This window comes from Nycticebus coucang, chromosome 1 (assembly GCF_027406575.1).
Source record: "Nycticebus coucang isolate mNycCou1 chromosome 1, mNycCou1.pri, whole genome shotgun sequence".
NCBI classification, from domain to species: Eukaryota; Metazoa; Chordata; class Mammalia; order Primates; family Lorisidae; genus Nycticebus; species Nycticebus coucang.
The window spans coordinates 23,929,327-23,955,949 of NC_069780.1; the positions used below are offsets into that span (position 1 = coordinate 23,929,327).

General features: G+C 44.4%; 1 protein-coding gene across 1 annotated transcript in view; it reads right to left on the bottom strand.

Annotated features, from left to right (window-relative positions):
- Positions 1 to 26,623, bottom strand: part of UNC5C (unc-5 netrin receptor C) — a 398,375-nt gene that overhangs the window by 18,526 nt on the left and 353,226 nt on the right. Inside the window, exons 11-13 of the mRNA XM_053609613.1 lie at positions 24,324 to 24,411; positions 13,329 to 13,497; positions 10,672 to 10,905 (exon numbers count right to left, since the gene is read on the bottom strand). Of these exons, the coding sequence (XP_053465588.1) occupies positions 10,672 to 10,905; positions 13,329 to 13,497; positions 24,324 to 24,411 (491 nt within the window). The remainder of the gene's footprint in view (positions 1 to 10,671; positions 10,906 to 13,328; positions 13,498 to 24,323; positions 24,412 to 26,623) is intronic.

Below are 26,623 nucleotides of genomic sequence, written 5' to 3' on the forward strand. Positions count from 1 at the left end.
CACCTCCACCTCTGCTCACCTCCACCTCTGCTCATCTCCACTCTGCTCACCTCCACCTCTGCTCATCTCCACTCTGCTCACCTCCACTCTGCTCACCTCCACTCTGCTCACCTCCACCTCTGCTCATCTCCACTCTGCTCACCTCCACTCTGCTCACCTCCACCTCTGCTCGTCTGCACTCTGCTCACCTCCACTCTGCTCACCTCCACCTCTGCTCACCTCCACTCTGCTCGTCTCCACTCTGCTCACCTCCACTCTGCTCACCTCCACCTCTGCTCATCTCCACTCTGCTCACCTCCACCTCTGCTCACCTCCACCTCTGCTCGTCTCCGCTCTGCTCACCTCCACCTCTGCTCATCTCCACTCTGCTCACCTCCACCTCTGCTCGTCTCCACTCTGCTCACCTCCACCTCTGCTCATCTCCACTCTGCTCATCTCCACTCTGCTCACCTCCACCTCTGCTCGTCTCCACTCTGCTCACCTCCACTCTGCTCACCTCCACTCTGCTCACCTCCACCTCTGTTCATCTCCACTCTGCTCATCTCCACTCTGCTCACCTCAACTCTGCTCACCTCCACCTCTGCTCGTCTCCACTCTGCTCACCTCCACCTCTGCTTACCTCCACTCTGCTCGTCTCCACTCTGCTCACCTCCACTCTGCTCACCTCCAACTCTGCTCATCTCCACTCTGCTCACCTCCACCTCTGCTCACCTCCACCTCTGCTCACCTCCACCTCTGCTCGTCTCCACTCTGCTCACCTCCACCTCTGCTCATCTCCACTCTGCTCACCTCCACCTCTGCTCGTCTCCACTCTGCTATCTCCACTCTGCTCACCTCCACCTCTGCTCACCTCCACCTCTGCTCGTCTCCACTCTGCTCGTCTCCACTCTGCTCGTCTCCACTCTGCTCACCTCCACTCTGCTCACCTCCACCTCTGCTCATCTCCACTCTGCTCGTCTCCACTCTGCTTACCTCCACTCTGCTCACCTCCACCTCTGCTCGTCTCCACTCTGCTCACCTCCACTCTGCTCACCTCCACCTCTGCTCGTCTCCACTCTGCTCACCTCCACCTTTGCTCATCTCCACTCTGCTCGTCTCCACTCTGCTCACCTTCACCTCTGCTCACCCTCCTCCTCTGCTCACCCTCCACCTCTGCTCACCCTCCTCCCCTATCCTGTGATCACTTCCTCCCCTGATCACCAATCCTGTGCTCAACTCCTGCTCTGCTCACCCTTATCTTGCATAAGAACTTGACCCCATCTCTCATCACTGCTGCAAATTGCTCCAACATCTTCTTCAAGGCATTTTTTGAGGGGGGTGGCTTTGAGTTTTCAAGGTTTAAGTATCCTACTTGTTGATCATCTAGTCTGTAGCTTCTGTTCCCTCTCACCCTCTCTTGTTTTCTTGCCAACTACCTTCCGATCATTCTTCTCCTTTTCGTTATAGAAACCCCATAAACTAGAGAAAGGATGAACCGGTGATCACACCTCATGCCGCCCACTGAAATCTCTTCTCGGAGCAGAGCTGGAAGGAGGGGACTGGGGCTGTGGTTTCCTTGCCCTCGTCCACTCTTGGCGCAACTCCTGGGCATTATTTCTCTGTGTACTCTCTGCTTTTGACAGAAACACCCAACTACACGTGGCTGGAGTTACTGCTGCCGAGAAGCACGGGACCAGCATCAGGAGGATGAGCTGGAGGTGAAGCCACCAAGGCCGCTGCACAGTGCAGGTGGCACCAAAGTCAGGAGGGGAGCAGTGGCGGCTGCCCTGCCCCCTGGCTGTTTTTGGTCCCGGTGAGCCTCGTGGCTCCTCCGTGCTGGACCATACCCTGAAGGTGGAGCCACACTGCCCCCTGTCATTGGCTTGATGACGCTGACACTCATGGGTCTCCATGGCACAAAGAACAAAGTGACAAATGTCCAGGGTGTGTCGCCTGCTAAACCTCAGAAGACCCTCGGTGACGGTGCTGACTGGTGTTTAAGGAACCCACGTCTGCCATCAGATGTTAGGGAGCCTGCATGCTTCACTCCACCCTTTAATCCTGAGCTGAAAACTGCCCTGGTCATGTTACGATGTGAGCTTTGTCTCTGCCACAGTGGCTGTCCCTGCTGTCTCTGTCACAACTGTGGGTGCCTGCATCCCACCCAAGCAGAAGCCAGAAAGAGTGGCCTCCTCCCCAGTTCCCTGCCTGGTCTGTCTCCTCCCCGGGTCCCTGGGCCTCAGCCTGCTGAGCTGGGCCGTGGGGCCATCTGACTGTCAGCCCAGCCTCTCCCACCTGCTAGGGTCACCATCCTTGGTGCCTGCCTGGTGCTGCTGGCTTCTCGGCCTGTGTTCACACGAGGGGCTGTGCCCACCCTCTGCGTTTCTCAGCCTCCTTCCTCCCTCACAATGACAAGGCTGGACTGGGGCGACCATGTGCAAACATTTCCCCATCAAGTCACTGTGTGTCTAGGGCTCCGCCTGCTGTTCCCACAGCTGCTGCTGCTTCCAGCCTGCCCAGTCAGGGTCGTTTCTGACACTTTTAAAGCAAAATGCCAAGGGGTGGCTCTCAGGGAAGTGGCCATGTCACTTGTCTGCCTCTGGGCAGATTCTTCAGGAAAAGACTCTCTCACACATTTATGTATTAGGACTAGGACTGTCGAGGTTGTTCTGGGACATCTGCACTCATCCTGCGTTTCTTTTCACCCTTTAACATGATATTTTTAAACTTCTATATTAGTTTTCTATTGTTGCCGTAAGAATCACCACAGCCCTCTGTAGGTCAGAGAACAACACGGGCCTCACTGGGCTGCGGTCAAGGGTTTAGTAGGCCTGCCTGCCTTTCTGAAGGCTCAGGGGAAACTTGCTGTTTTGTCTTTTCCATCTTCCAGACGTTTCTCAGTTGCTCACATTTCTCGGTTCGTGATCCCCTTCCCTTTCTTTCAAACTCAGACTTGGCACATCTCTCGTCTCCCTGAGACTCTTTTCATGGTCATCTCCCTCTCTCCCTGGGCATAGCTGAGAAAAGTTTTCCACTTCCGATAATCCAGGTAATTAGCCTGGGCCCAGCAGACAATCCAGGATAATCTTTCCATATCTCACAATCATATCTGCAAAGTCTCTTTTACCATGTAAGGTAATACATTCACAGGTTCTGAATATTCATTAATATGCAGATAATTTGGGGGGGACATTATTCTGCTACCTCAATTTATATTTTCTCTTCTCTCTTTCAAAAAATAAATTTGACATGACAGGTCATGTCATAATTCTAAGATATATACTAGGGCCAGAGCTAAGACTCCTAACAGGTTAATAAAGGTGAGTATATTTAGAGGCACCAAAAAGACCCTGTGATGAAATGCCCGGCAAACCAAACTGCTATCAAACCTGAAACTCACCCCATGATTATTAATAGATCACAATTAGATTTAATATCATCATTGAGCCATTATCTTCAAAATGCCACCATAGTCTGAATACCCACTTAGGGAGGGTTAATAGTACCTTGTGCCTATTTTGTGCTAGGAGATTTAATAACTTTGATCTACTAGGATCTTCAAAGGATCTTTGAGGCAGATCAAATTACTATCCAAAGAGGTCAAGTGTAGTGACCAGGGCCACCAAGCTGATGAGAGGCAGAACAATCGAATCAGCCGGCCTGAATCAGGTTTTGAACTATACCACAAAATAACACATCGCCTTCCATACACTTAGTGGGGGAAAATTCATCTGGAATCTCTAAAGCATTTGCCATTGATGTTCTCCAATACATGTGTTAAATCTGTAAATATATTAGTTTAATTTCAGAGACCAGGATTCTAAAAATATAAAACACAGGTCAGGCTAGTTTGGAGGGTGTTTGAGGGAACTGTAAGAAAAGGTATGGTTAATGGGGCCAATTTCAGGGAAGGCTAGTGTCAGAAGGCCTAGAAGAGGCCGGCTTGAGGGGTTCTGGGTTCAGTAAGGTCACAGCTTGCCATGGGGGACACGTCAGGACTACAGTGGAGAAGGTGACAGGTGGCAGGATGACAATTCAAGTACTTCCTCTTTGTATGTCTGTACACGTGCATGTATGTATTTTGAGATAGTGTCTTGCTCTTTTGCCTTGTCTAGAGAGCAGTGGTGACCACAGTTCATGGCAACCTCAAACTCCTGGCTCAGCGATTCCCCTGTCTTAGCTCCTGAGTAGCCAACTGCTTTTTTTTTCCCCTATTTTTTGTAGGGAGGGTGTCTTGCTCTTGCTCAGGCTGGTCTCAGCCTCAAGCAATTCCCCTGCCTCAGCCTTCTGAATTGCCAGGCTTACAGGTAGGATGCTCTGCGCCTATCTTTTCCCTTTAACGAGCCATCTATGAATGATACTCTATGTCTGTGGCCCAAGAAAGTGTCACACAATTCTCAACTAGACTTCATCCAACCTACTTTCTTTTACTCCACCTTTCAGCGTTCCTTTTATTCTTCTCTTCTCTTTTCACATGATATGATCTTTCACAGATTTGCTATACAATACCGCAGCCTGGATTAGGGAATTTGAAAACTAAATTGATCCAAGGAAGATTGTCTGCAGGCCAAACAATTCCATAAAGCAAGCCAGGTTATGTTAACCTATTATCTGGTTTATATCACACATATAACCGTTAGAAATTCCAAGGATATCACACATTGCCCCGTCTTATATGCAAAGAATTCCTCTTTTAGGTTCCGAACCTCAAAGTTTAGCATACACCCCTTTATTTTGAAAGAAAAATCTCATGGTTGTATCCTTTGGACAGTGGGGCAGAAATCTCTTATTTCCACATAGATGTATGTTTCTCCCTGGGTGTTTTTAAACTTACTCCAAACATAACCTTGCTCTCTATTAATTTCTGGTCTATTTATACTAGGATTTAAGTCTTTGCAAATAATGAAAGGAAAACACCCTTTTTTATTACTTTAATCACCTAAGGAGGAGAGAAAAAGAAAAGCTCTGATATACCAAACTCAACCTTTTCAATAGACTTGACCTCTCTATTTGAGCTGATTCCAAACTATTCTTGAAATTCTTAGCATCTTTATCTTTTATATAAACTCAAGTTGAACATTGCTCCTACTGGTCCAACATGCACAGGGAGAAAAAAATCCCTCCAGAGGCTCGGTGCCCATAGCTCAGTGAGTAGGGTGCTAGCCACATACACCCAGGCTGGTGGGTTCGAGCCTGGCCCAGGCCTGCTAAACAATAATGACAACTATAAACAAAAAACAGCCGGGTGTTGTGGTGGGGCCCTGGTCCCAGCTACTTGGGAGGCTGAGGCAAGAGAATCACTTAAGCCCAAGAGGTTGATATTGCTGTGAGCTGTGATGCCACAGCACTCTACCGAGGGTGATATAATAAGACTGTCTCAAAAAAAAAAAAATTCCCTCTTGAAAGGTAAAAAGAATTCCACTGTCTCCCAGTCAGCCTTGACTCCTACTCTGGTAGTCACTTCCTGCATTATAATTCTACATCAATGCTTCCAAATTGCTAAACATAGCTTTAAAGTTTCAGGTGACTATTTTTGTCCCCAGGCAAACTCAGGGAAATTGTTAAAAAAAACACTGCCATACTCAGAGGTAGGTGGGGAGATGGAAAAAAATAATGCATTAGGGTTGTTAATGACTGACTGATGAAGAGGTCTTTCTCTTTTTCTTCCTTTCCATTCACAAGGACAATATAACCACATGTGATAAAATGTGATACCTCATATTCTTGAGATGTTCAGTTCTAGACACGGGTCTCTTTGTATCAGCTCTCAAGGACTGTGAAGCTATAATCCCCGAGAAAGAGTGTTCCACTGGGCCTCCATCTCTGCCCTAGCCAAATGTTTCTGTGGGCTTTTCTGCAATTTGGAGAGAATCCCCAGTACACAGTAGTAACTAAGAAGATATCAAGTCCTGGGAGGCCCACCTTTGGGCGCCATTTGCTGTGCTGGAGCTGGGGTGGTAAGGGGCTGCATGAGCACAAACAAGGAAGCAGAAGTCCTTTGCATCAGAGTCCAGATTGCGAGAGAGGCTGAAGTAACAGGTTTGGTGATTTGAAGGACAGCAGTTGGGAGAGCTTCCACGAGTGGCCAGGCCACTGCTAAGCATGAAAGGGGCTACAATACAATCAGGGAGCTCATGAGAGCAGAGGGTACCTGGCAGACGGCTGTGGGAAAGGTAAGTCAAGAAGAGCTAACTAACAGTGTCTCAGAGGAGCAGGGGCTGTGGAGAGCATGAGAGACTCAACTAGAAATGTGTGGCTTTCACAGCAACTCAACGGCCCGGAAGTAGAAGGGGAGGGCTTGTCCAGGGAGGGCATCCTTGGCTATGGAAATCAGAAAAGCCTGCAGCTGATCAAGATGACAAGAGGTTTCGGGGTCGAGTGAATTCCCTATAAATATGGGGTAGAGCAGATGAGAGTTTGTGAACTGGGAGACCAGAGGCGGCGGAGGGGGCTTCTGAAGAACAAGGGCAGCTTCTGTGAGAAGCTTCTGTGAGAGGGATGGAAGGTGATAAGGTTGTGGTGCAGATGTGGCAATGAAGTGGTTGCTAGAAAGGATGACAGCTACAGTATGTATGTGCTAGTGGATAGGTAATGTGGGCTGATGTGAAGGCTACTAGAACAAATGCAGGCTAAGGAACTATGATACAAGTGGCGACGTGGGATTTGAGCGAGCGGTGGGAGTGCAGTGAGTAGAAGACCGCGAGGCAGGCACTGCTAGAAAGGGGTCTGTGCAGGGCTGTGCTAAGGAACCCAGATGGGTAAAAAGCAACAGAAGAAAGGTTCAGTGCCTGACGTAGAGAGAGGTTCCAGAAAGAGTCATGGGACACAAGAAGTATTGTTGCTTTTCCTCTTGGCCTTGTGGTTAGCTGGGGACAGTGGTCTTCCCTGTGGGCACTGTGAGGTGTTCCCAGAAAGATGCAGTGGTAGGCCAGTTAGCGGAGCGGGGGGGAGCGGGGGAGAGAATGATGGGAGGATGCTGGATGTTGTCCTTAACACAGGGTCACTGTACATACACACACACATAGGGAAATGGGAAATTGTAGCTAAATGTACCTTTAGTTACAAATTATTCATTGCGAAATATTTCAAAATATTTTCTACATGTTGATGTAAAAATATAAAATATGATATAAAATATCAGTTCATTAATTATTCCTATTGATGGCAACCTTCGGGACACCCTGTAAAGTTAAAAGTTCCAAAAAGATTTGTGGAAGTGTTTAGAATAATAATAGTTCTTTCCTTAGCTGCACAGTAGAAAAACCCAGGGAGTGTTGTCAAAAACGAAAGAAAGCAAAACAAAGCCAACAACAACAGTAGCCAGGCCCATTAGATCGGCCCCTGTGGGGTGAGACCTTGGAGTGAGACTTTTTAAAAGCTCCACAACTGACTCAGGCATACCCTGAGGTCGGAGGAGCAGGAAAGCTTGAGCTGGGAGTGGGGTGGGCATGAAGACGGAGGGCGTCTCTGGAAGGGGCGAAGTGAGGGAACATATTTCTGGGTAACAGCACTAAGGAAAGCAGGGAGATGGGAGAAAGGCTGGCGGGGAGCATTAGCAGGCAGGGTGCCAAGGTGGCAGAATTTCAGTGATAAAAGGCCCTTTTCAGCTAATCAGCCCCGGGGTTCCAGCTCCACCCTGGGTATGAGGCAGTGCTGCCGTGACTGAACTAATTGTCTCTTTGCAATTTGGAGAGACCGTTTACCTGTAACTAGGATTTTGGTATTTCTGCATTATTAAAAGGCCATGAGGTGCGAGGAAGCCTCATCCATTATTCATGTTTGTTTCGGGCTAAGTGCTAGATCCCCAGGTGCTGAGAATTTATAAATGTCTATTTGGACAGCACTGACCACAACACAAATTGCTCCTGGGTTGTTTTCACCCTTTAAACCTGTTCATCAGTCTTTCTCCATAGTGAGCATTTGCATCTCTTTTGTGCTAATTAAAATGATCAAAATTATTTTATAAAACATTACATTTTGCATGGACTTGTGGGTGTGCTTCTACTGGGAAGACAGGTGCCTGAGTAGAGAACTATGTGTGTGTATATAAAATAACGTGTATCACACATTTCAAATACGATGAAATGTCTCCTACGGTATGCTTTTTGCATTTTTTTTTGTTGGGCTTGTTAAAAAGATTTGCCTTAATCAGACTCCATGACTCTCCTGGAGATAGTTTTCCCTGTGAAGAATTTAAGCCTGGCATGATTTCTGTCCTGACAGTGCCTTAGATGTATCACCTTGGCAAGGCATATAAAAGAAATAACCTTCAGGTTTACACTAGACCTGTGTGTTTACAACATTTATTCAAAATCTTAAAGGCTCAAACATCAAATTATATCCAGCAACCAAGCAGGTGTCATGCCCGTCCACAAGACCAGGCTGGCTAAATCCGCCTAGAGGAACAGATGATGGAAACAGGCGCCGGGCTTCTCTCTGTATTTCCACTTGTGTCCCTACAACCTTTCCCCTCGCAGCTTGCTTCCCAGGGAACACGTCCTCAAACACCTGGTTTTCATACTACTGCTCTTTGGATGGAAGCTCCAGAAGGAAACGCCCTGATATTCAGAAGAAATTTCTTCTCTTGGCTTCATTGACTCATTTCCCCCCTTTTTCTATTCCTCCTCTGGATTCTCACCCTTCTTCGGCCTCTTTGCTGGCTGCTCTTCCTCTGCCCTGGCAACAGCAGGGCTCTCCTCAGTCCGCGGGCTCTACAGTATGGCACACTTAGGAGCAGAGCCTCAGACTGCAGCCAGCTGCTGGGGGTGGGACCCGCTTTCTCCACTGAACAGCTGTATGACCTGGAGCGACTTCCTGAAACTTTCTATGCCTTGGATTGCACTTCTGTAAATGGAGCTAATGGCATCTTAAAGGTTGTTGTGAAGATTAAATGAGTTAAAGTATTTATAATTTTGCTCGGCACATAGGAAGCTCTCAGTAACGATGATCATTTACGGGATTGTTTTCTCCCTCTACTCACGCCTGGATCCCCGATCACTATGGATGACAAATAGCACATAACTCTGGTTCCTGATCTCTACCTCAAAATCTGCTCCCCAGCAATGCCAGATTTCTCACTGTTTGGGCATCTTTTCTATTAAACAGATGCCCAATTCATGCCTCTTATTCAGTATTCCAAAAGAAAAGACACCGTATGGACTGAATGTGTATATTCCCCCAAATTCCTACATTGTATCCTAAGGGGACTGCATCCTGTTGGGGTGGTATGAGGAGGCGAGGCCTCGGAGAGGTACACAGGTCAGGAGAGTGGCAAGCTTATTAATGGAACCAGTAATCTTGTACAAGAGACCTCAGAGAGCTCCCCAGACCTCTCTCTACCAGGTGAGGACACAGTAAAAAGTTGGCAGTCTGCAGCCTGGGACAGGGCACCTCACCAAGCCCAACCATGCCGTCACCTTGACCTGATCCCACCTCACAGCAGCCCAAATCTCCCTGTCCCGGAGTTTGCCACCGTTGTTTAGAGGCAGAAACTTGATCTTGTGTTCCACCTATGCAGGGTTAGTCACCAGGTCCTGTGAGGGCTCCTAGACCTCCTGTCCCTTCGTCTCCTCTGGCATCACTTCCCGGCCCCACCAGGCATTCCTGGCTCTGTCTTTTCACTGAAGTCAGACTAATATTTCGGACACATATTTCCAGGCACGTCTTTCTTCTATTTAAACCTCTCCAGTCTCCAGTAACTCAACAAACTGCATCTCAGCTCCTCTCTCTGGCAGTCAAGGCCCATCCTTCCCACATTTTTACCTGCCATTCCAGGCTTCCTGGAGGTGATGTGCCTACAAAGAATTTTTATTTATTGTTTGCAGCCACATATTTCTTCACGCTGTCGCCTCCACCCAGACATCTGGGATTTCTTCCCTTATCATTGCTGGTCAAAACCCTGCCTTTCATCAAAGCCCGTCTCAAATCTTAGCTCCTTTTCAAATCTCCTCAAAATAACACGATGCCTTCCTTCCTCTCCCGAATTCCCGCAGAAGCCTGCATGTCTCAGCGCACGCGTATCACACCCTGAACTGCCCCCTCATCCTTGGCATGCTTCTTTTATTTCTCCTTCCAGATCATAACTTCTTCAAAGGCACTTATTCTATCCCTCAAAGCTTCGAATGGGATGCAACAAACGGCAATAATCGCGCCAGGAATTAAGCTCACTTACTGTGCAAAGCAGCAGTCTGTCGTCAAACGCTGACCCTGTCCCTCACAGCCCTCGGGAAAAGAACAGGGAAGCGCATTGACCAAGTGGCCCCCCAGGGGCCCGCAGCACCGCAGCGACGCCGCTTCCCCGTGTAGGAAGCGCGCAGCTGAGACCAGCATGGACGTGGATTATTTACCTTCCATAGCTCTCGTTGCCAAATTCTTCTAAATTTGTCCTTAAAAGAAATCAAGGCAGTTGTAAAGGAGCTAGCCCTTGGGAGGAATGAGCAGAAAGGAAAGAGCTCATCTACCAGCATGGCCTCAGAGATGTCTCTACTCTGTTTTTATTTATTTATTTATTTATTTATTTTTGCTTTTTAAAACTGTCTTTATTCCAGACATTAAGAATATCTAAGAATCGGATATTCTACTCTGGTTTTTAAACTGCATCCTCTGGCACGCGGGCGCGCGTGCGGACACCCAGTCTGCAAACCTGGGATTCCAGGTGAAGACGGACAGGGTGGGGCAGGCGGCGCCGCTTACCTTCAGGGCGTCCTGGGTGTCGTCCAGGCAGTACACGCGGATGCTGTACTCCAGGGAGGAGCAGCACAGGGGCCCGAAGATGGCCAGCTTCAGGCGCTTGGCGGCGGCTTTGGTGGTGGACTGGCCGACCAGGGCGTAGGTGCTGAGGTTCTCCGTGAGGATGTGGCAGGCCTCCGCGTCCAGCTGCACGTAGCAGGGGGTAGTGAAGTTTTCCTCTCCGACCACCACCACATCCTGGGGACAAGAAGGAAGGGGCCCCACTGAGCCACGGAGGACAGGTGGTAATCACCCTGGGCGGGGCGAATGCTGGTGGGAGGAGCAGGACCTCTACTTTCCTGATCTGTTTTATTTCTCAGGCTTGTGATACACCTCGTTCCATTCCTCATCATTATTTTCCTTTCTGCTATTGCCTTTATACAGAAAATATTCTTCATTTAGATGCCCTTTATGAGCATGTTTTGGTCTTCCGAGAAACATTTTCCCTAAAAGTCTCCACATGTTTAAAAAGAATTAGAGGAATTAGGAACTGGGCCATGGCACATTGTTTTGCAATTCATTTACGGTCTCCAAAGCACCCCTGATTGCTTTTCCTAAAGAATCTTGATTGTCAGACTCTATGCAAAGTAAGACATGGTAACCTTCATGCCTTTAAGACACAGTTCTGTGTTATTTTTCATGTAAACCCTTTAACAGCCTGCTCTTTTACACTTTGAAAATATTTAGTAAGAAATGAAAAATAAGGGGAAGTGATGCTTTTTGCAAAAAATAACTACCGATTCAACCAGGTTCTAATTTATCCATATGGCTCAGGCCACAGAATAAAGAATCTGAAAGACCAAGTGTAGCATCCCTTAACCAAGGGTGTAACCCCAGCGCTTCCTGGGGCAGCCGGGTAACAGAGACATGTCAGGCGGGGAGGGTAGAAGGCAGGAAGAAGCCGTGGAGCCTGTGGCTGCCACATAGGAATACGTGGACCAAGCCTTGTCTTCTCCAAGAGAGGCTGGAAGTTCGTATTTTTAGAAACTTTTAATTTATTCAAATTTAAAAGGAAAATCACATGCAGGAGAAATAAAACACAAGCATGAATGAGTGTGACTCAGTCTCTGTATCCAGCTGTCTAATTTCAGCAGGGCAGGACCCCTGTCCACTTTGCTTGTCCCTGTCTCCCAGGGGGCCTACCTCACGGTGACTGTCCAATAACCATTTGTTGACAAAGTAAATGTTTTGTCATAAATTTTGCTCCCAGGGTTACATGAAGATGTGAAAGAAGTAGCCACTTAGGTGATCGTGTATGAATCTGGCCTGGAAACATCATCTGAGCTATAGTCAGAGCTGTGTTTCAATAGCATCAGTGGGATCAGTTCTTCAACTGAACCTGTCCCCCCAAAAGAAGCTCAGACTGAAAAGGAAAATAGAAAAGAAGCTCAGCATCCCAGCTTTATTCCAGCCTCCCCCGCCCCCACCAAGGGCGCTTAGATAGAAGCTGCTTTCTCCGGCAGAACAAAGGCAAACCCCAAGTATCCTGTAGTGCTGATGTGTTAAAGGAAACCTCCTGAAGATAGGGATAAGGACAAAGATGCCCATGTCCCAGGCACTCTCAAGCCTGGAGCTGTTTTCGTAAGGATTATCCCCTTCTAGTCACCTCATCTGCTAAGTTTATTGTTGTTGTTGTTACTCAAACCCAGAAACAGGTAGGGTAAGATAGAATCATGCATACCATTTTTCATCCTGTGAGATTAAGACTTGGAGAATTTTCCAGATAAATCATTTAAAGCTTTAAATGGAATTGCAGGTAGATCTGGACTCTGGTATTAAAGTCCATTCATTCATTATGGCCAGCATGTCCAGGGAAAGGAAATTATTCCAGGTAATCCCAGGGATGCCCTGCTACGCTTCTAACTTCAATACTGTGTTTTCCTAAAATATAAAGAGCTCCGATCTTCATATATATTTTTATCTAAAAATTTTCCCCTAAAAAAACCTGAAAGTAATCACAAAGTATGTAAATGTCCTTTACATAGTAACAACTTCATATTTTATGTATTTAACATTTTACATAAATATAAATTTTTGGTGTAGGTCTTATAATTATTTGATATTTTTTGACGCACATATTCCCAAAATACAGGTTCTAAGTGAAAGAATCTGATGTAAGGGACAAGACCTGTTTAAGGCATTGTCCTTACGAGATGACAATGACAATGGCCTCAGACAGTCAAGATGCCACGTTTTCTTCATTCTAAGGGAGCTTTGGAAATACATCCTTTCTTTTTCCCCAGATTAAATTCATAAGAACTATATCTTAGATATAACTGTCTGCAGGTAAGCACCCAGCATTTTCTGGCCCAGATGTTAACTGGCATTTCTCTGCCTGCAAATTAAAAGCATCTTTGTATGGATCTCTTCCCGAAACATAGTATTCCGAAAGGGACTTGTCTAAGTCTCACAAGGGCTCTTTTCCTATAAGTTAGTTAATGCCTGAGCATCATTTTCCTTGTGCCCATGAGTCAGAAGTTAAAGCACTCAGGAACGAGTCTGTCTGTCTGTCTTGCATTTTGAACATGAGGTAAAATCCCTTCCATGTTTTGCTTTAAAAACTGAAGGTGTCCCATAATTGCTTTTGCTCATCTGCATGGCGTGGTCCCCACAGAGCTCACCTCCCACTGTCCCTGCGCCAGCTGGTTCCTCAGCTGTATCTTCCAGTCCTCGGTACTGGGGTCTGCGCAGTGATGCATCGTGAGGATCACGGGGCGAGTCAGCAGGGCTCCTGGGGGCCCACAGCTCACCACAGGGGTCAGGAGTGTCTGACAGTCTTCCATGGGGGGCCTGGCAGGACAGCAGAGAATGGCATCAGCAATGTTTACATAGTATTTATGCGTAATGCACTCAAAATCTGAGATCCAAAGTTGCACAAAAAATTCAAGAAGTTTTCTCTTGGAGTTTTTTTCTTTTTCTTTTTCTTTTTTTTTTTTTTGGCTAGGGCATATTTGTGGGAGGGTAAGTAAGGCAAAATTAAATGCTCTCTATACCACGACTTTCATCTTTCAAGACTGGGTCTGTATGAGAACAGTAAATTTACCAACATCTTCTGAGCTTCCCTCAGACACAGTCCTGCCTTTGGTGGCTTCCTCTGAATTCATCCCCAGATACTTCAAGGATGGAATGGGAAAGAACAGTCCTCATGACATTACATAACCAGCTTGTCTGATAACACTTGCCATTGGTCTCACAGTGTTTTAAATGCTTTTTTGGTTTTAGGACCTAACTTGAAAATTTTTTAAAAAAATATCACTTCAGAATGAGGACACCCTTGAGCTAAACTTAGTCCAAATGACTTTCAGGATAATTCCAGCGAGTGTGGAAGATTCACTTGTCAAGCATGACCAGAAAGAATACAGAACTGTATTTCTAGAGCAATTTAAAATAAGGTGGTTTTACTGTGTCCTTCATACTCAGAGGATCTGGGCATAAAGAATCTCAAGGATCCAAATGCCTTATTTTCATATATATTTTAAATGCCTTTAATTTCTTCCCTACCAAGATTATAATCAATATGCAAATGGATAAATGACTCAACCTTTCAGCTACTTTGTGAGGAAGTAATCCCACAGGTGGGGAGTGGACTGCCCAAGTCTCACCACTAGCCAGTTCTAGTTAGTACTGAGACAAAACCTCTAACAACACTGCTCTAACTATTCTATCAGAATAGCATAGTTCTCAAAATCAGGAACTCAGAGAACTTTAGAAGGGCCCTTAGGGCCCTTTTACCACAAACCAGACCCTCTCTACAACTTGGCCGATGTGTGGTTGGTGCTTTAGACACATTCAGAATTACAGTCCACTGAAATGTCACCTCATTGATTATCAAATTGAATTTATAACATGTTCTTACTTAGAATGAACAAAATCTGCCTTCCTGAAATTTCTTTCCACATATCCTTTCCTCTTTTTCTATCCCATTTTCTTTCACCTATCTGGAGACTATTACGATGTCTCCAAAGTCTTCTTCATTGCAGACCAAACATCTTCAATTTTTTCAATGTTAGCTACAAAAGAGGAATTTCCATATCTCTTCCTATGTTTCCATTGTCATATGGAGGCTTGTCTGTGTTTCGATGTCCTCAGTACAATGGGGGCAGTTTGGGCTCAGTACTCAAGTACATAGTATCGAAGGGCTGCTCTTTGATGTGGAATATGTAGTTAGCTGCATGCCTCACAAAACTGTTGCCTGAGATCAGTGATTTTTAGTTGATGTGTGCCACAAAAATTTTTAAACATCGTTAAATTATTTTCAAAAGAAGTTTAAAGCACAGTAAGTATATATTTTTTTTTTTGCTCTTTTTTTGAACAACATAATTTAAGTGTGCCAGGAGATAAAACATTGATTAGATTATTCTCAACCAATTAATTACTTTAAAATATTTAGTGAGCTCCACTTGGATGGGAAGATGGAGATGGTATGGTATGGTTAAGCATAGCATTTATAAAATGAAGCTTTGATGCCCCAAGGAGTTCAAGAAATTCATTAAAGCTGATCACTTTTAGTATTCCTAACATGAAAGGCTCTTAAGCTAAGTCTATATAGTTTTACAGTTGTAACGATGGCTTTTAGACCCAGGTACAAAAATTTGCATTTAGCTTTCTAATTTCACCTTAATTGTTTCAGGGAAAATTTCAGGCCATATATTTTTTAATGCTAAATGTTTAATGCTAATGCTTTCCTCTAAATGTTGGCTGTCTCTTCCAGTTTTTATCCTCCCCAAATCTGAAATGCCTGCTATTTATGTCATCATTCCAACCAGTGATAACACTGTACGTAACACAAGAATAGGGCAAAAACAGAGATCTGTTCAAGGACACCATTGGAAACAGCTATCCAGTCTGACATCAATACTTCAACCAAACATTAACCTATTAAAATAAATATTATCCAGTTCATATCTTTTGGTCTTATTCACATGAATATTATGAGGGATACAGTAAATTCCTTTATGATTACCATGCTTCATTGAAATTAATTTTTCCCAAGTATTTATCTACAGTTTATATATATTATATAATCTGATAGTTGGTTTGTATCTACGCTTACCCTCATTCAGCACTCAATGAATTATAGTGTCTATTATTTTTAATATTGTTGGAAGATGATTCTTCATGGATTTCTCATATTTCTTGATGTTCCTGACTATCTTTCAAACATACTTGTCACGAAATCTCCTTGGAAGATAATATACTTCTGGAACAAATGACAGGCATGTCTATGTCTTATTATAAAAGACTCAGGTTCCCTAAGCTCGAGAGCCCTTTCCTAGAACACAGCCACTGAGTGTGGAGATGTCATATGACCTATCGATGTCACCATTTCTAAACTGGGGCTCAGGAAACTGGCATAAAAGTGATGAAACTCTGTATAGTGCTATGGCTGGTAAGTGATACATTGTCCTTTGTTTCTGACCCAAGAGTCTTTTGTCTCTATCGGCATCCATAAAACTGTGGCAGCTAACCTGGTAGCTCACAATCAAGTTCAAATTTTATTTTTTATTTATTTTTATTGGAGACAGAGTCGCACTTTGTCACCCTTGGTAGAGCACTGTAGCATCACAACTCACAGCAAACTCAAATTCTTGGGTTCAAGACATTCTCTTGCTTTAGCTTCCCAAGTAGCTGGGACTACAGGCTCCTGCCACAACACCCAGCTATTTTTTTAGAGACACGGTCGTGCTCTGGCTCAGGTTGGTCTTGAACCTGTGAGCTTAGGCAATCCACCCACCTCGGCTCCCAAAGTGCTGGGATTACAGGCATGGGCCACCACACCTGCCCAAGTTCAAATTTTAGAATTCTCACAGTTAACTAGTATCAACCGTAAGAACTCAAATTTGGCATATTTTCCCCTTAATAAGTCCTGGCTGTAACTGCATCCTGTCACATCCTAAAATTGTACTAGGAATCCAGCAATCTATGGGTTTAAGCCATATTTAAAAAGCCAAAGTACTTTTTACTTTTTTTTTTTTTTAATTTTTATTTTTTAAGAGACAGAGTCTCATTTTATTGCCCTTGGTAGGGTGCCGTGGTGTCACAGCTCACAGCAATCTCCAGCTCCTGGGCTCAGGCAATTCTCTTGTCTCAGCCTCCCAAGTAGCTGGGACTACAGGCACCCACCACAATGCCCGGCTATTTTTTTGCTGCAATTTGGCCAGGGCCAGGTTCGAACCCGCTATCCTTGGTATATAAGGCCGGCGGCCTACTCACTGAGCCACAGGCACCATCCAATTTTTACCTGTTTTTTATGCCTTAAAATCATCTTCAATCTCACTAAGTAACAACACAGGGTCCTTTTCTAAACCTAATGTTATCTAGGTATTTACATTTGTATCACAAGGTTGTTGGTAGCAGTGTGAGACCTTATTACTATCCCATTCACTGCCTTGGTTATTATTTCCTTTTAATCCAGTTTATCCTCCTTCCAGTCTGAATTGTATTCTCTTAGAACAGCGGTTCTCAACCTGGGGGTTGTGACCCCTTTGTAACAACGAAAATACACTGTGGCTTTAGGAAGGTTGAGAACCACTGTCTTAGAACACAAGCGAGGTTCTGATTTCATTACGTCACAGTTACTATCACACTATCTGCCTTGAGCATGAACTTTATTATTGCTTGATTCTACTTTTCCTCCCTCAAGAGAGAGAAAAAAAGCAATGATTACACTTCTTTCCCTGAGCACTACTCTTACCTTTTAGTTACAAGCGTACCTTGGAAAGTGAGTATGCAAGTTTAAGGAAGGAGACTAAAGCAGTGTGCATTTCAAGTGGCCCTCTCAATATAGTTGGGGATTGGAAACATCTCTCTCTCCATCTGGTGTTAGCAGCCGCTGCTCGAGACAGCAGGGAGGAGGGGTTCTTCTCATCACTGACTTGGAACAGAAGGGAGAAGAAGACTCCCTGCTGGGCTGGGCACTGTCAAGCCTGTGCTCTCCAAGCACACCCCTGGCATGCAATATTGATGGACACCGTTCTCACAGGGACAGCGAGGGCAGGGGGCGGGAAGGAGGAGCAGAAGGTGTCAAAAGAATTTATTAACTCAGTGAGGTGCAAGAATGTCATGAATAGGGAAGTGGGGAAGTGGAATTCATAAGAGGGAATGAAAAACAAAGAAGAAATAACGATAAGAACTTCCTATGTGTTTTCAAGAGGAAAGAAGTCGTGTTGAACTTGGAATTATTTCTGAGCATATAAAAGTGACGTCAGCAAGATCAGATTTAAACGTGTGAAAACCAAGGTCAGAGTGTCTAATTTCTCCTTTTCTTTATTTGTATAAAGGGAGGATATGAAAAGGCAGAAAAGAAAATTGTCGAAAATAAATATTTCTGATTCACGTTTTTGCCAGGAAGGGCTTTACTGCCTCACGTCCCACGTGTGTCCGAAGCTCTGCAGGCCGTCTGTGAGTATTAACTGCAAATGACACAGAACGGAGCAGAAAGCAGCAGTGAAGCTGAAATTTTGCCCAAAATAATGATTACAATTTGAAGTGCTTTTCATAGTCCAAAATGGATAGTATCACCGTAAATGCTGGATGGGTTCTAAGGCCTGAAGAACAAAGCCCACGGAGAGAAATTTTCATTTGCTGTCAGAGATATTTTCTCATTCTTTGCTTGCTGCTGTCAGGGAGGAGAACTTCCACTAGACTAAAGCGCATAATTATCAAAACTTTTCATCTGAGCGACTGTATTCGCTGCTCACGGTACACCTATCAGGTAGTTAGAATAAGTATTTGTATTATCTCTTTTCCAGAAGGGGAAACTGAAATGTGGAGATATGAAGGAGATATTAACCATTTTTCCAAGGATGCAAAGCTAGTCCTCAGCAAAGCCAGATTTCATGCACAAGCCATTTGATTCTGTTCACGCAGCAGAATACTTTGGGTTGCTTGTAATGGGCTTAGGGCCTTGATAAGCTTTCCCCATCTGTGCACTAAAGCAGGTTCAAAACTTCCTGAAAAGAATCTATCTCTGCCCGCCTCTGTGTGGACATGAGATGCCTTCTATAAACACATGTGTCTTTTGTCAGGTCCCTCAGGATGACAATCCCACCCCAGGCTCAGCTGCCTTTAAAAGCACACGCCTTCACACATAATTGGCAACTTGAAGCATTTGCACTCTGGATACCTGACAGGGAATATCTAACTCACTTGCTATCAAAAGCTCAATTGTGCAAAAATAATATTTATGGAAGCCACTCTGAAGGTGTACCACCATTTCCCCAGACAGACCAAAATCTATCCCTGGATTAAGGCAGAACAGCCAGCCATCCTGCTTATCTACTTCTGAAGACACCGGAAGTGGAAGAGGCCCGTGAAGCTCATCCCTGCTTTTATTTCAAAGATGCTGTTCATTATACTAACAAAAGGTCTTCTCTCTGAGGAACCCCAGAAGAAATAATTGAGCTTCCTCTGGTTGTATTTTTTCCTCACAGACTCATGAGTCTTGTAACTTAACCTGTCCCCCTCTTGAAAAGATTAGAAATATTAAATTCGTGACACAGCACCAGAAATGTGCTAGAAATTACATCAAATATTTTATATTCTAACTGCTCATCTGACTTTATCTTATCTTTTATAACCTTATTTTCCCATTTTCTTATCGTTTTTCATCTATTTAATGTTTTTCCTCCCATTGAAAATTATGTGTTTTCATAAACTACCTTGAAGTATTTCTTCTCAAGTAGGATTTCAATAAAGAAACTGTCAAGAACAGTGAGAGAATGAGATTTAAATATACCTAGACTCTCTAACACCCCATCTTTGATCATTTTATAGCTATTACTTCAAAACTGAGGAAACTGGGACTCAGGAATGAAAAGCGAGCTTTACTGAAGGAGAAATATCACTGAGTTTTGCTGAGAAATAATCATGTCCGCTACTATTTCACAAAGTTCTAGGCAGTGACATGATAACCAAAAACTATCTCCTAAATGATTACCTACGATCCTAACACATTATTATTTATGAATAGTACAGAGTGTCCCCAAAGTCACCCCTGAAGTTGCTATACATAGGGAAAATGGGAAAGTATAGCTAAAAATACCTTTATTTGCAAAACATTGATTATAAAATTTTACAAAGAGGTGGCCAAAACACAGAGAATATTTTGTAAAATTTTGTTAAGAATCTTTCGTAAATAAAGGTATATTTAGCTATAATTTTCCCATTTTCCCTACATATGGCAACTGTAGGAGCGATTTTGGGTCACCCTGTAGATATGCTAGTTTTTAGTTGTCCCACTGGGACACCTTTTTCTTGGAGGGAGGGAAGTGTCACTCTGCTGCCCCAGGTAGAGTGCAGTGGTAGTGTCACAGCTCACAGTAACCTCAAACTCCTGGGCTCAGGGAATCCTCCTGCTCCTGGCTTGACCTGCTGAGTAGCTGTCAGCTACATGAACTCCTGAGCTCAAGCATGAGCCACTGCACCCAGCCAATTACTATGGGGATTTCACCAATTAAAAAAAATCCCAGGCCAGATGCAGTGGCCCACGCCTGTAATCCTAGCACTTTGGGAGGCTGAGGGAGGAGGAGTGCTTGGACCCAGGAATTTGGAGTTGCAGTGAGAGCTATGATGGCGCCACTGCACTCCAGCCCAGGCAGCAGAGTGAGAGAGAGACCGTGTCTCAAAAAACCAAAATACAACAAAAAAAACCCCTACAGGTTACCAATGTCCTAAAGTCAACAAATCAAATAATCCAATAACCTTGTTATTTCTCTTCCTCTTTCTGCACATTTTAATTTTAATAACAGCTCTGTGTTGAAGCTCCATCTTCGGGCTCCCTTTGCCATTGACTTCTGAGATCCTGGAACAGCATGGTTTGTGTATTTACCCTTACAAACACCCATTCTTTCATTCACAAATATGCAGGAGGAGCCTCTACATGTTCAGTTCAAGCTCCTCTCTGCCGATCCTGGCTGTTGTATTACTTTCCCTCATCACATTCAAACTTAACAGGAATATTTCCCAGAGTTCTTCCCCCAGCTCTTTTCTTTCCACCCCTGCCTTTTCTCCGTGGGAGGTTCCTTCCCTTCTTGACTTCACTGCTGTCCCCGGGAGGCATCCACACCCCTCCTCACACACTGCACCGTCAGTCGGAATCTGTCCTCTCCTGCTTCTGACTTTGCTCTCACGATGATCCTGGTGCCTGAGGCTTGATTCCTGGATGTATTCTGTGTGATTGCCCCTCCTGTCCAACACCTCTAGCCAGTTGTAAAATTCTTTTTCTTCGGACATGCATTTCTCTTTGCAATCTCTCAGACTCAGGCCTGGCTCATACCCCTCTCCTCACCTCTGGACTCTGCCCCAGCCCAGCCAGGGCTGGGGGGTGCTGCTCCCTGCATCCATGCACCTGCACCCATCATCAGATTAATCTCTAAAAAGCTCGGCTACGCCTGTGGCCCTCACCGGCTCAGAAACCGCTGTGACGCCCCACAGTTTACCTAAAGGTGTTCTGTTTACCTTTATATTTGGAATTGCTAAATTAATTTTTGTTGCCTTTTTTGATAAAACTGCTAGGCAAGTGCAGAACGTGGAGAAAAGGGGAAATTAACTTTCATGTCATCAATGGAAATTGTTTTTCAATAAGAACTGATAAAGGGCAAAGGAGTCTGAATCAGATTCACTTTCTTAAAACTGTGACTAGAAACAAGGCAAAAAGACCCATGTTCGTGGCATTACTTGTGGAAACTGTATCGTCAGGGAAACACAAGGGCCTTGCAGTCTCCCCAGAGATCTGGGCCGCAGGAGAGCAGTGGAATCCCGAGCACAGCCTCAGAGGCTGCCCGTCCCCGCTCTGAGGCTCCTTCAGGGAGCTCATCGGCCAGTGTGCTTCCTCTTAGAGCACAGACAGCAGCGCCAAGGCCTCCCCTGGCACATCCACTGTGCCACAGTAATTAAGTTCACGCCTCCCCTCAGACAATTCCCCTCAGCAGATGACCAGCTGGAAACCCGCCAGCTGGAAACACACCCAGTTTTAGATGCAATAAAAAGAATCCGAGAAAAGGAAAATAAGAGAAAAATGCTCAGAATGTAAAATAACATCCACATTTCCTGATGTCCTTACAGCGTCTTCTCCCCAAGAAGTTCGGTCTCATGTCCTGTGAGCATAGGCAGCGGCTTCAGTGAGCCACAGAACAGGTATCCGACCTGTCCTGTAAGACAGAGGCAGAGGCTGTGCCTGGCTCCTGCACTGGTGCCATGGTGGGGCGTGGGGGGTGACACATCAGGAGGCAGAAGAGCTTCAGGATCAGCTACACCGGCCTCCCTCCATTATTAGCTGTGAGGCCTCCACAAGGCCACAGAATTGCCCTGTGCCTCCGTGTCTTCATCTTTAAAGTGTAGTTCATCGTGATGTGCAGAGGGTGGTGTGGAAAAAATGAAATGGAGAGTTTGAGGAAATGGCAGCCATGCTTTGTATCAGGACTATATTCTATAGGACATTACTGTTATTGGGTTTTTACACTAAAAAACGCATCCAGTCAACATGGCCCTGGGTGAAGGGCTCAACTACAACTTGAACTTCACCTTAGAATTGGAAACAATGTAACCTAAACATCTGTACTCTCATATTAATATGTAATGAAAAAAGAATCCCCACCCCTTCTAGTATAAAGAGCAAATTAGTGAAGCAAGGACTTGCCATTTATCTGAAAGTGTTTGTTCCCTCTGTCATGGTCTATGGTATGTATTTTCTTTTGAATCCTTGAGCTTTCTCAGCTTTATTTAATTTTATTTTATTTTGCAGTTTTTGGCCGGGGCTGGGTTTTAACCTGCCACCTCCAGCATATGGGGCCGGTGCCCTACTCCTTTGAGCCACAGGCGCCGCCCTATTTTTAGGAACAGAACTTCCTTGATGCACTCCAAGTTCAGTGGAGTACTTAGCTCCCTGTGCGCCTGACTTCAAGTGGTAGGCACGCTAAGGAGTCAGAGTTGCCTTTTTGTCACAGGCAGAGGCAGATCAACCGAAAATCAGAATTGTCTAGCGTTCTGAGTTTTCTGTTTTCTCTCTCCTTCATCTAAAATGTACAATTATCCTGGTTAGGGTGTGAAGTAAACTCTGGGAAGAAAAGCAGAACAGCACATGAGCGGAAACACCTTTCAGCGTCAGCCCTGTGGCTGCAGCTCCTTAAGATCTGAGCCTCAGCTGAAGGCAATAGTAACTGGATGGAAAATAAGAGACCCAGAGCACCCCACTGTTTCTCAGCGTAAAGCACAAGCCAATTCTTATTTTCTGTTTAAACAAAATGTCTGTGTTGGCCAAGGCCTTGCTGGACGGATGTGTTTAATTGCTAACCTTGACTCTGGACAAGTGAGAGAAGAAGAGAAAGAAAGAGGTTTTGGAGTTTGCTCATCTTTTCTCCTGCTGCAAAAAGAGCGAGTGAGCTCGGAGGGCCTGGGAGCGTGGCTTTGCATGGGGAATGAAGAGAATGAATATTTGATGCAGGTAAATATAAGTCTTTTAGTGATTTTCTGTTGCTCAAAATTAAGGCATGAATAATGCTCAAGGAATTGTGTTATGCTCTTAGGCTAAGGTTTCTGTAGGTGAAAGTACACCATCCAAGGGAGAGAATGTGCTGGGGCCACTGTAAATACCGATGTCGCCACCTGAAAGCGTAATAAAGGAGCATTTTGGCCACTGGAGAACAAGACTAAAAATGCATGTTTTTCTGAGGATGAGCAGAAAGAAAGGAGAAAGGTTCATTTGATGCGTTATGACGACGAGCCAGCTCTACCTCCGTCACTCAGGCTCTGTATGCAGAGCGCAGGACTGAGGGAGCTTAGGCTTTTCCCCTTGGGAAAATCAGTGATAATTACAGGATGAGGATCTCCATTTAATGGCATCTTTTATTTTAGTATTTCAGTGTACTTCAGAGGCACTAATCAGTCAGGCCTAGAAAGCACAATTTAACACATGCACTTTACATGGGAGCTAATCAAGAAAGACTACATGGTTTGTAAGATGCCAAACTGAAAATTCAGTTGAGGACTTCCAAACTCCTTTCGTTATTTGTACTTAAAATAACTTCATCTTCATGACCATGACACATATAGAACAGAGCCTTTTGAGTTGATCCGGTTTCCATCAACCCAGACCTGTTTGGAAGGCCTAAGTATGGAATTTTAAGTAGTAAACATGAAAAGGAGGTTGGTGTCACTTATGTTAGAACACAGTCAGAAAAGGAGGGAGGGCTTGGTGGTTACAAATTAAGTGCTAGGCTGAGGTGGGAGTGGCAGGGCAGGGGTTAAAGGGTTGTCCAATCCTTTGTGACCTTTAACCTTATAGTGGGAACAGGCTGGATTCCTGAGCCAGGCCACATGAAGTTGACATCTGAGTCTCTCCATGCGTCTCCCTGGACAGCATATGGATTTTATTACTGGCCATTTTTTCAGCAAATATGGTCACATGTCCACTTGGGCAAACACTTCAGGCCTTCTACCCACACTCAAGATCTGCAAAAGTGTCTAGAGCTTCAAAGATAAAGTTAGAGCTTTTGTAGGTCTAGGGAAAAAATGCAAGATCACTCAGACAAAAGTATGTTGGGCTTATCCTTTCTATTGTACAATTCTCTTCCAAGTTAGACACAATAAAGTCAGTGCACCAGAAAAAGCATATTTACCTCATATTTTCTTTCCTGTGTACAGTCACATACATTTCGTAGACTCTCCCTTGAGGAATGGCCCCAGCGGGAATCAGCAAACTGACTCCTGAAAGAAAAAGAGAAAAGCAGTCATAGAAGACCTCTGAATCAAAAGCATTCTTCCTGAATGCTTTTGCAGCAAGTAAAAGGAACTGAGCAGATTCTGTGTCCATGTAGCGATAAGCTTGTTTTTTTTTTCTCTAAAGACATGTAAATATTCATAGCACCTCTGCTTCCCTTCCGCACTGGCCCTGTGACCACAAGCTCCCTCTGAACTGTTATGGAATTACTTAAAACAATGATGTATTTTTTTTTTAAACTCTTGTGTTATTTATGGAATAGACAGATGGTTCTACTGTTGTTTTCCTTGTAAAACAAGGGCGGGAAACCAGTAATTGCCCCCAAATTTCAAACCGCTGTAATGATGGATCATCTCTAATGAAAAAAAAAAGAAAGCCATGAGATTCAAAGTTAGGGAAATGCTCATTTCAACCATACCAATGAACATTTATTCCTGAAACATCTTGTTAGCATCAATGTTATTCCACAACAGTATGGGAATTGGCGAGGAGCCCTTATTACTTGTAACTCTAAAAGGGAACAGCAGCTGCTAGTTTAGTCACAGCAGGTCAAAGGTTTCTATTTTGTTGCTAATTGGTGCCATTGTGAACTCTTAGATTGAGCTGTGTTCTAAGTGAACTGTCTGCCATGGTGTGTAAATTTGAGCTTACATTGGAATCACTGGAGGGCTTGTTACAATCCTAGTTACTGGAACCTACCCCTGGAGTCTCTGATTCAGAAGGGCTGACGGTTCGGTGGGAGAGATTTTATTTGGATAAGTTGTGAGGTGATGCCCAGGATGGTGGTGGGGAGCAAAAGCTGCAGGAACCCCTGGCCCGCACTGCTCACTGTCACCAGAAAGCACTGGTCAGGTGGCGGCACTCTGCAGGTGTCCGACTCCATCATTTTATTTCCATAAAATTCAGTTTAATTCAGCTCAAGACAAAGTGCTGATGCCTCCTTGTTTGGCACTGCTGTGAATGCCAAGAAGTAAAAGCTAGTGTCCCTGCCTTAGAGCGGTTTATAATTTACTTAGTAAGGAAGTGGAATATACAAAACGAGCTCAGGGCAATGAGACAACTTGCTTGACCACATTAGAAAGTCTCACGAATGAGGGCAGAGAGGGGTAGTTATTCAAAGGTAGTTGAAGATGCCGGTTGCATAGCTAGTTGAAGATGCTGAGCATGGCCTTCTTGAGAAAGAAGTCCTAGGAGGGCCGTGGGATTGCGGGAAGTGGAACAGCACTGTCCAAGCCTCAGAATTTTTAATTTTTTTCAGTGAAAACATAAAAGGTACTTTCATCTTTGTTATGGCTAAGAAACAGAGCTATGAATGTGGAGTAACAAGTACTGATTGTTAGTCTATTAAATAAAGTGAGGTAAGTTGATCACCATTGCCTGTACCTAGAACGTATTTAAAACATGTTAGCTCCAGGCAGCGCCTGTGGCTCAAGGAGTAGGGCACCAGCCCCAGATACTGGAGGTGGCGGGTTCAAGCCCGGCCCTGGCCAAAAACCTGCAACAACAAAAACAAACAAACAAAAAAACATGCTATCTCCTTCCCTTCCATTTAATAAGCCTTCATAGTAATTCACACATGAAAGTGTGGTAGGCGTAGAAATGGGAAGAAAAAGCAGAATCCATTGAGTATCATGGGAGAAAGAACTTTCTTGGGAATAATTATAATGTTCAAATAATGGGAAGCCAAGTATGTTTTTCTATTCACTGATGGACTATTACACAGATATTTCAAATCATGATTTTTAAAGAACATGCCATAGCATGAAAATGGGGAAAAGGTGAAGAAATATTTCACATACATGATCTCCATTATATGTAGAAAAAAGTGATATTAAGTGTTCCAATTTTGTTAAAATATATTTTTCAAGGTATGGGGTGAAAGTTGTCAAGGCATTGAAATGAGAAGAATCAAAGACAATTTCATTTTCAGGCCTGAAGACCCACTGGTCTGTATATTACTTGACAGTATGTACGTTATATATTTTTATATGTGACGTTAACATGTTAGGTCAATCAAGTAGATTTTTCTTACTGTATGTACAAAATACTCCATTAACCCTTTTGTGATCCATATTTCCAAACCTATCACTACTGTTAATGAATAAATACCAATGTTTTAATCAATAGTATCAATATTAACTTAAGTTCCTCATTGAAGACCTTTATGCAGATAAACTATACAGTACACTGAAGACCAAA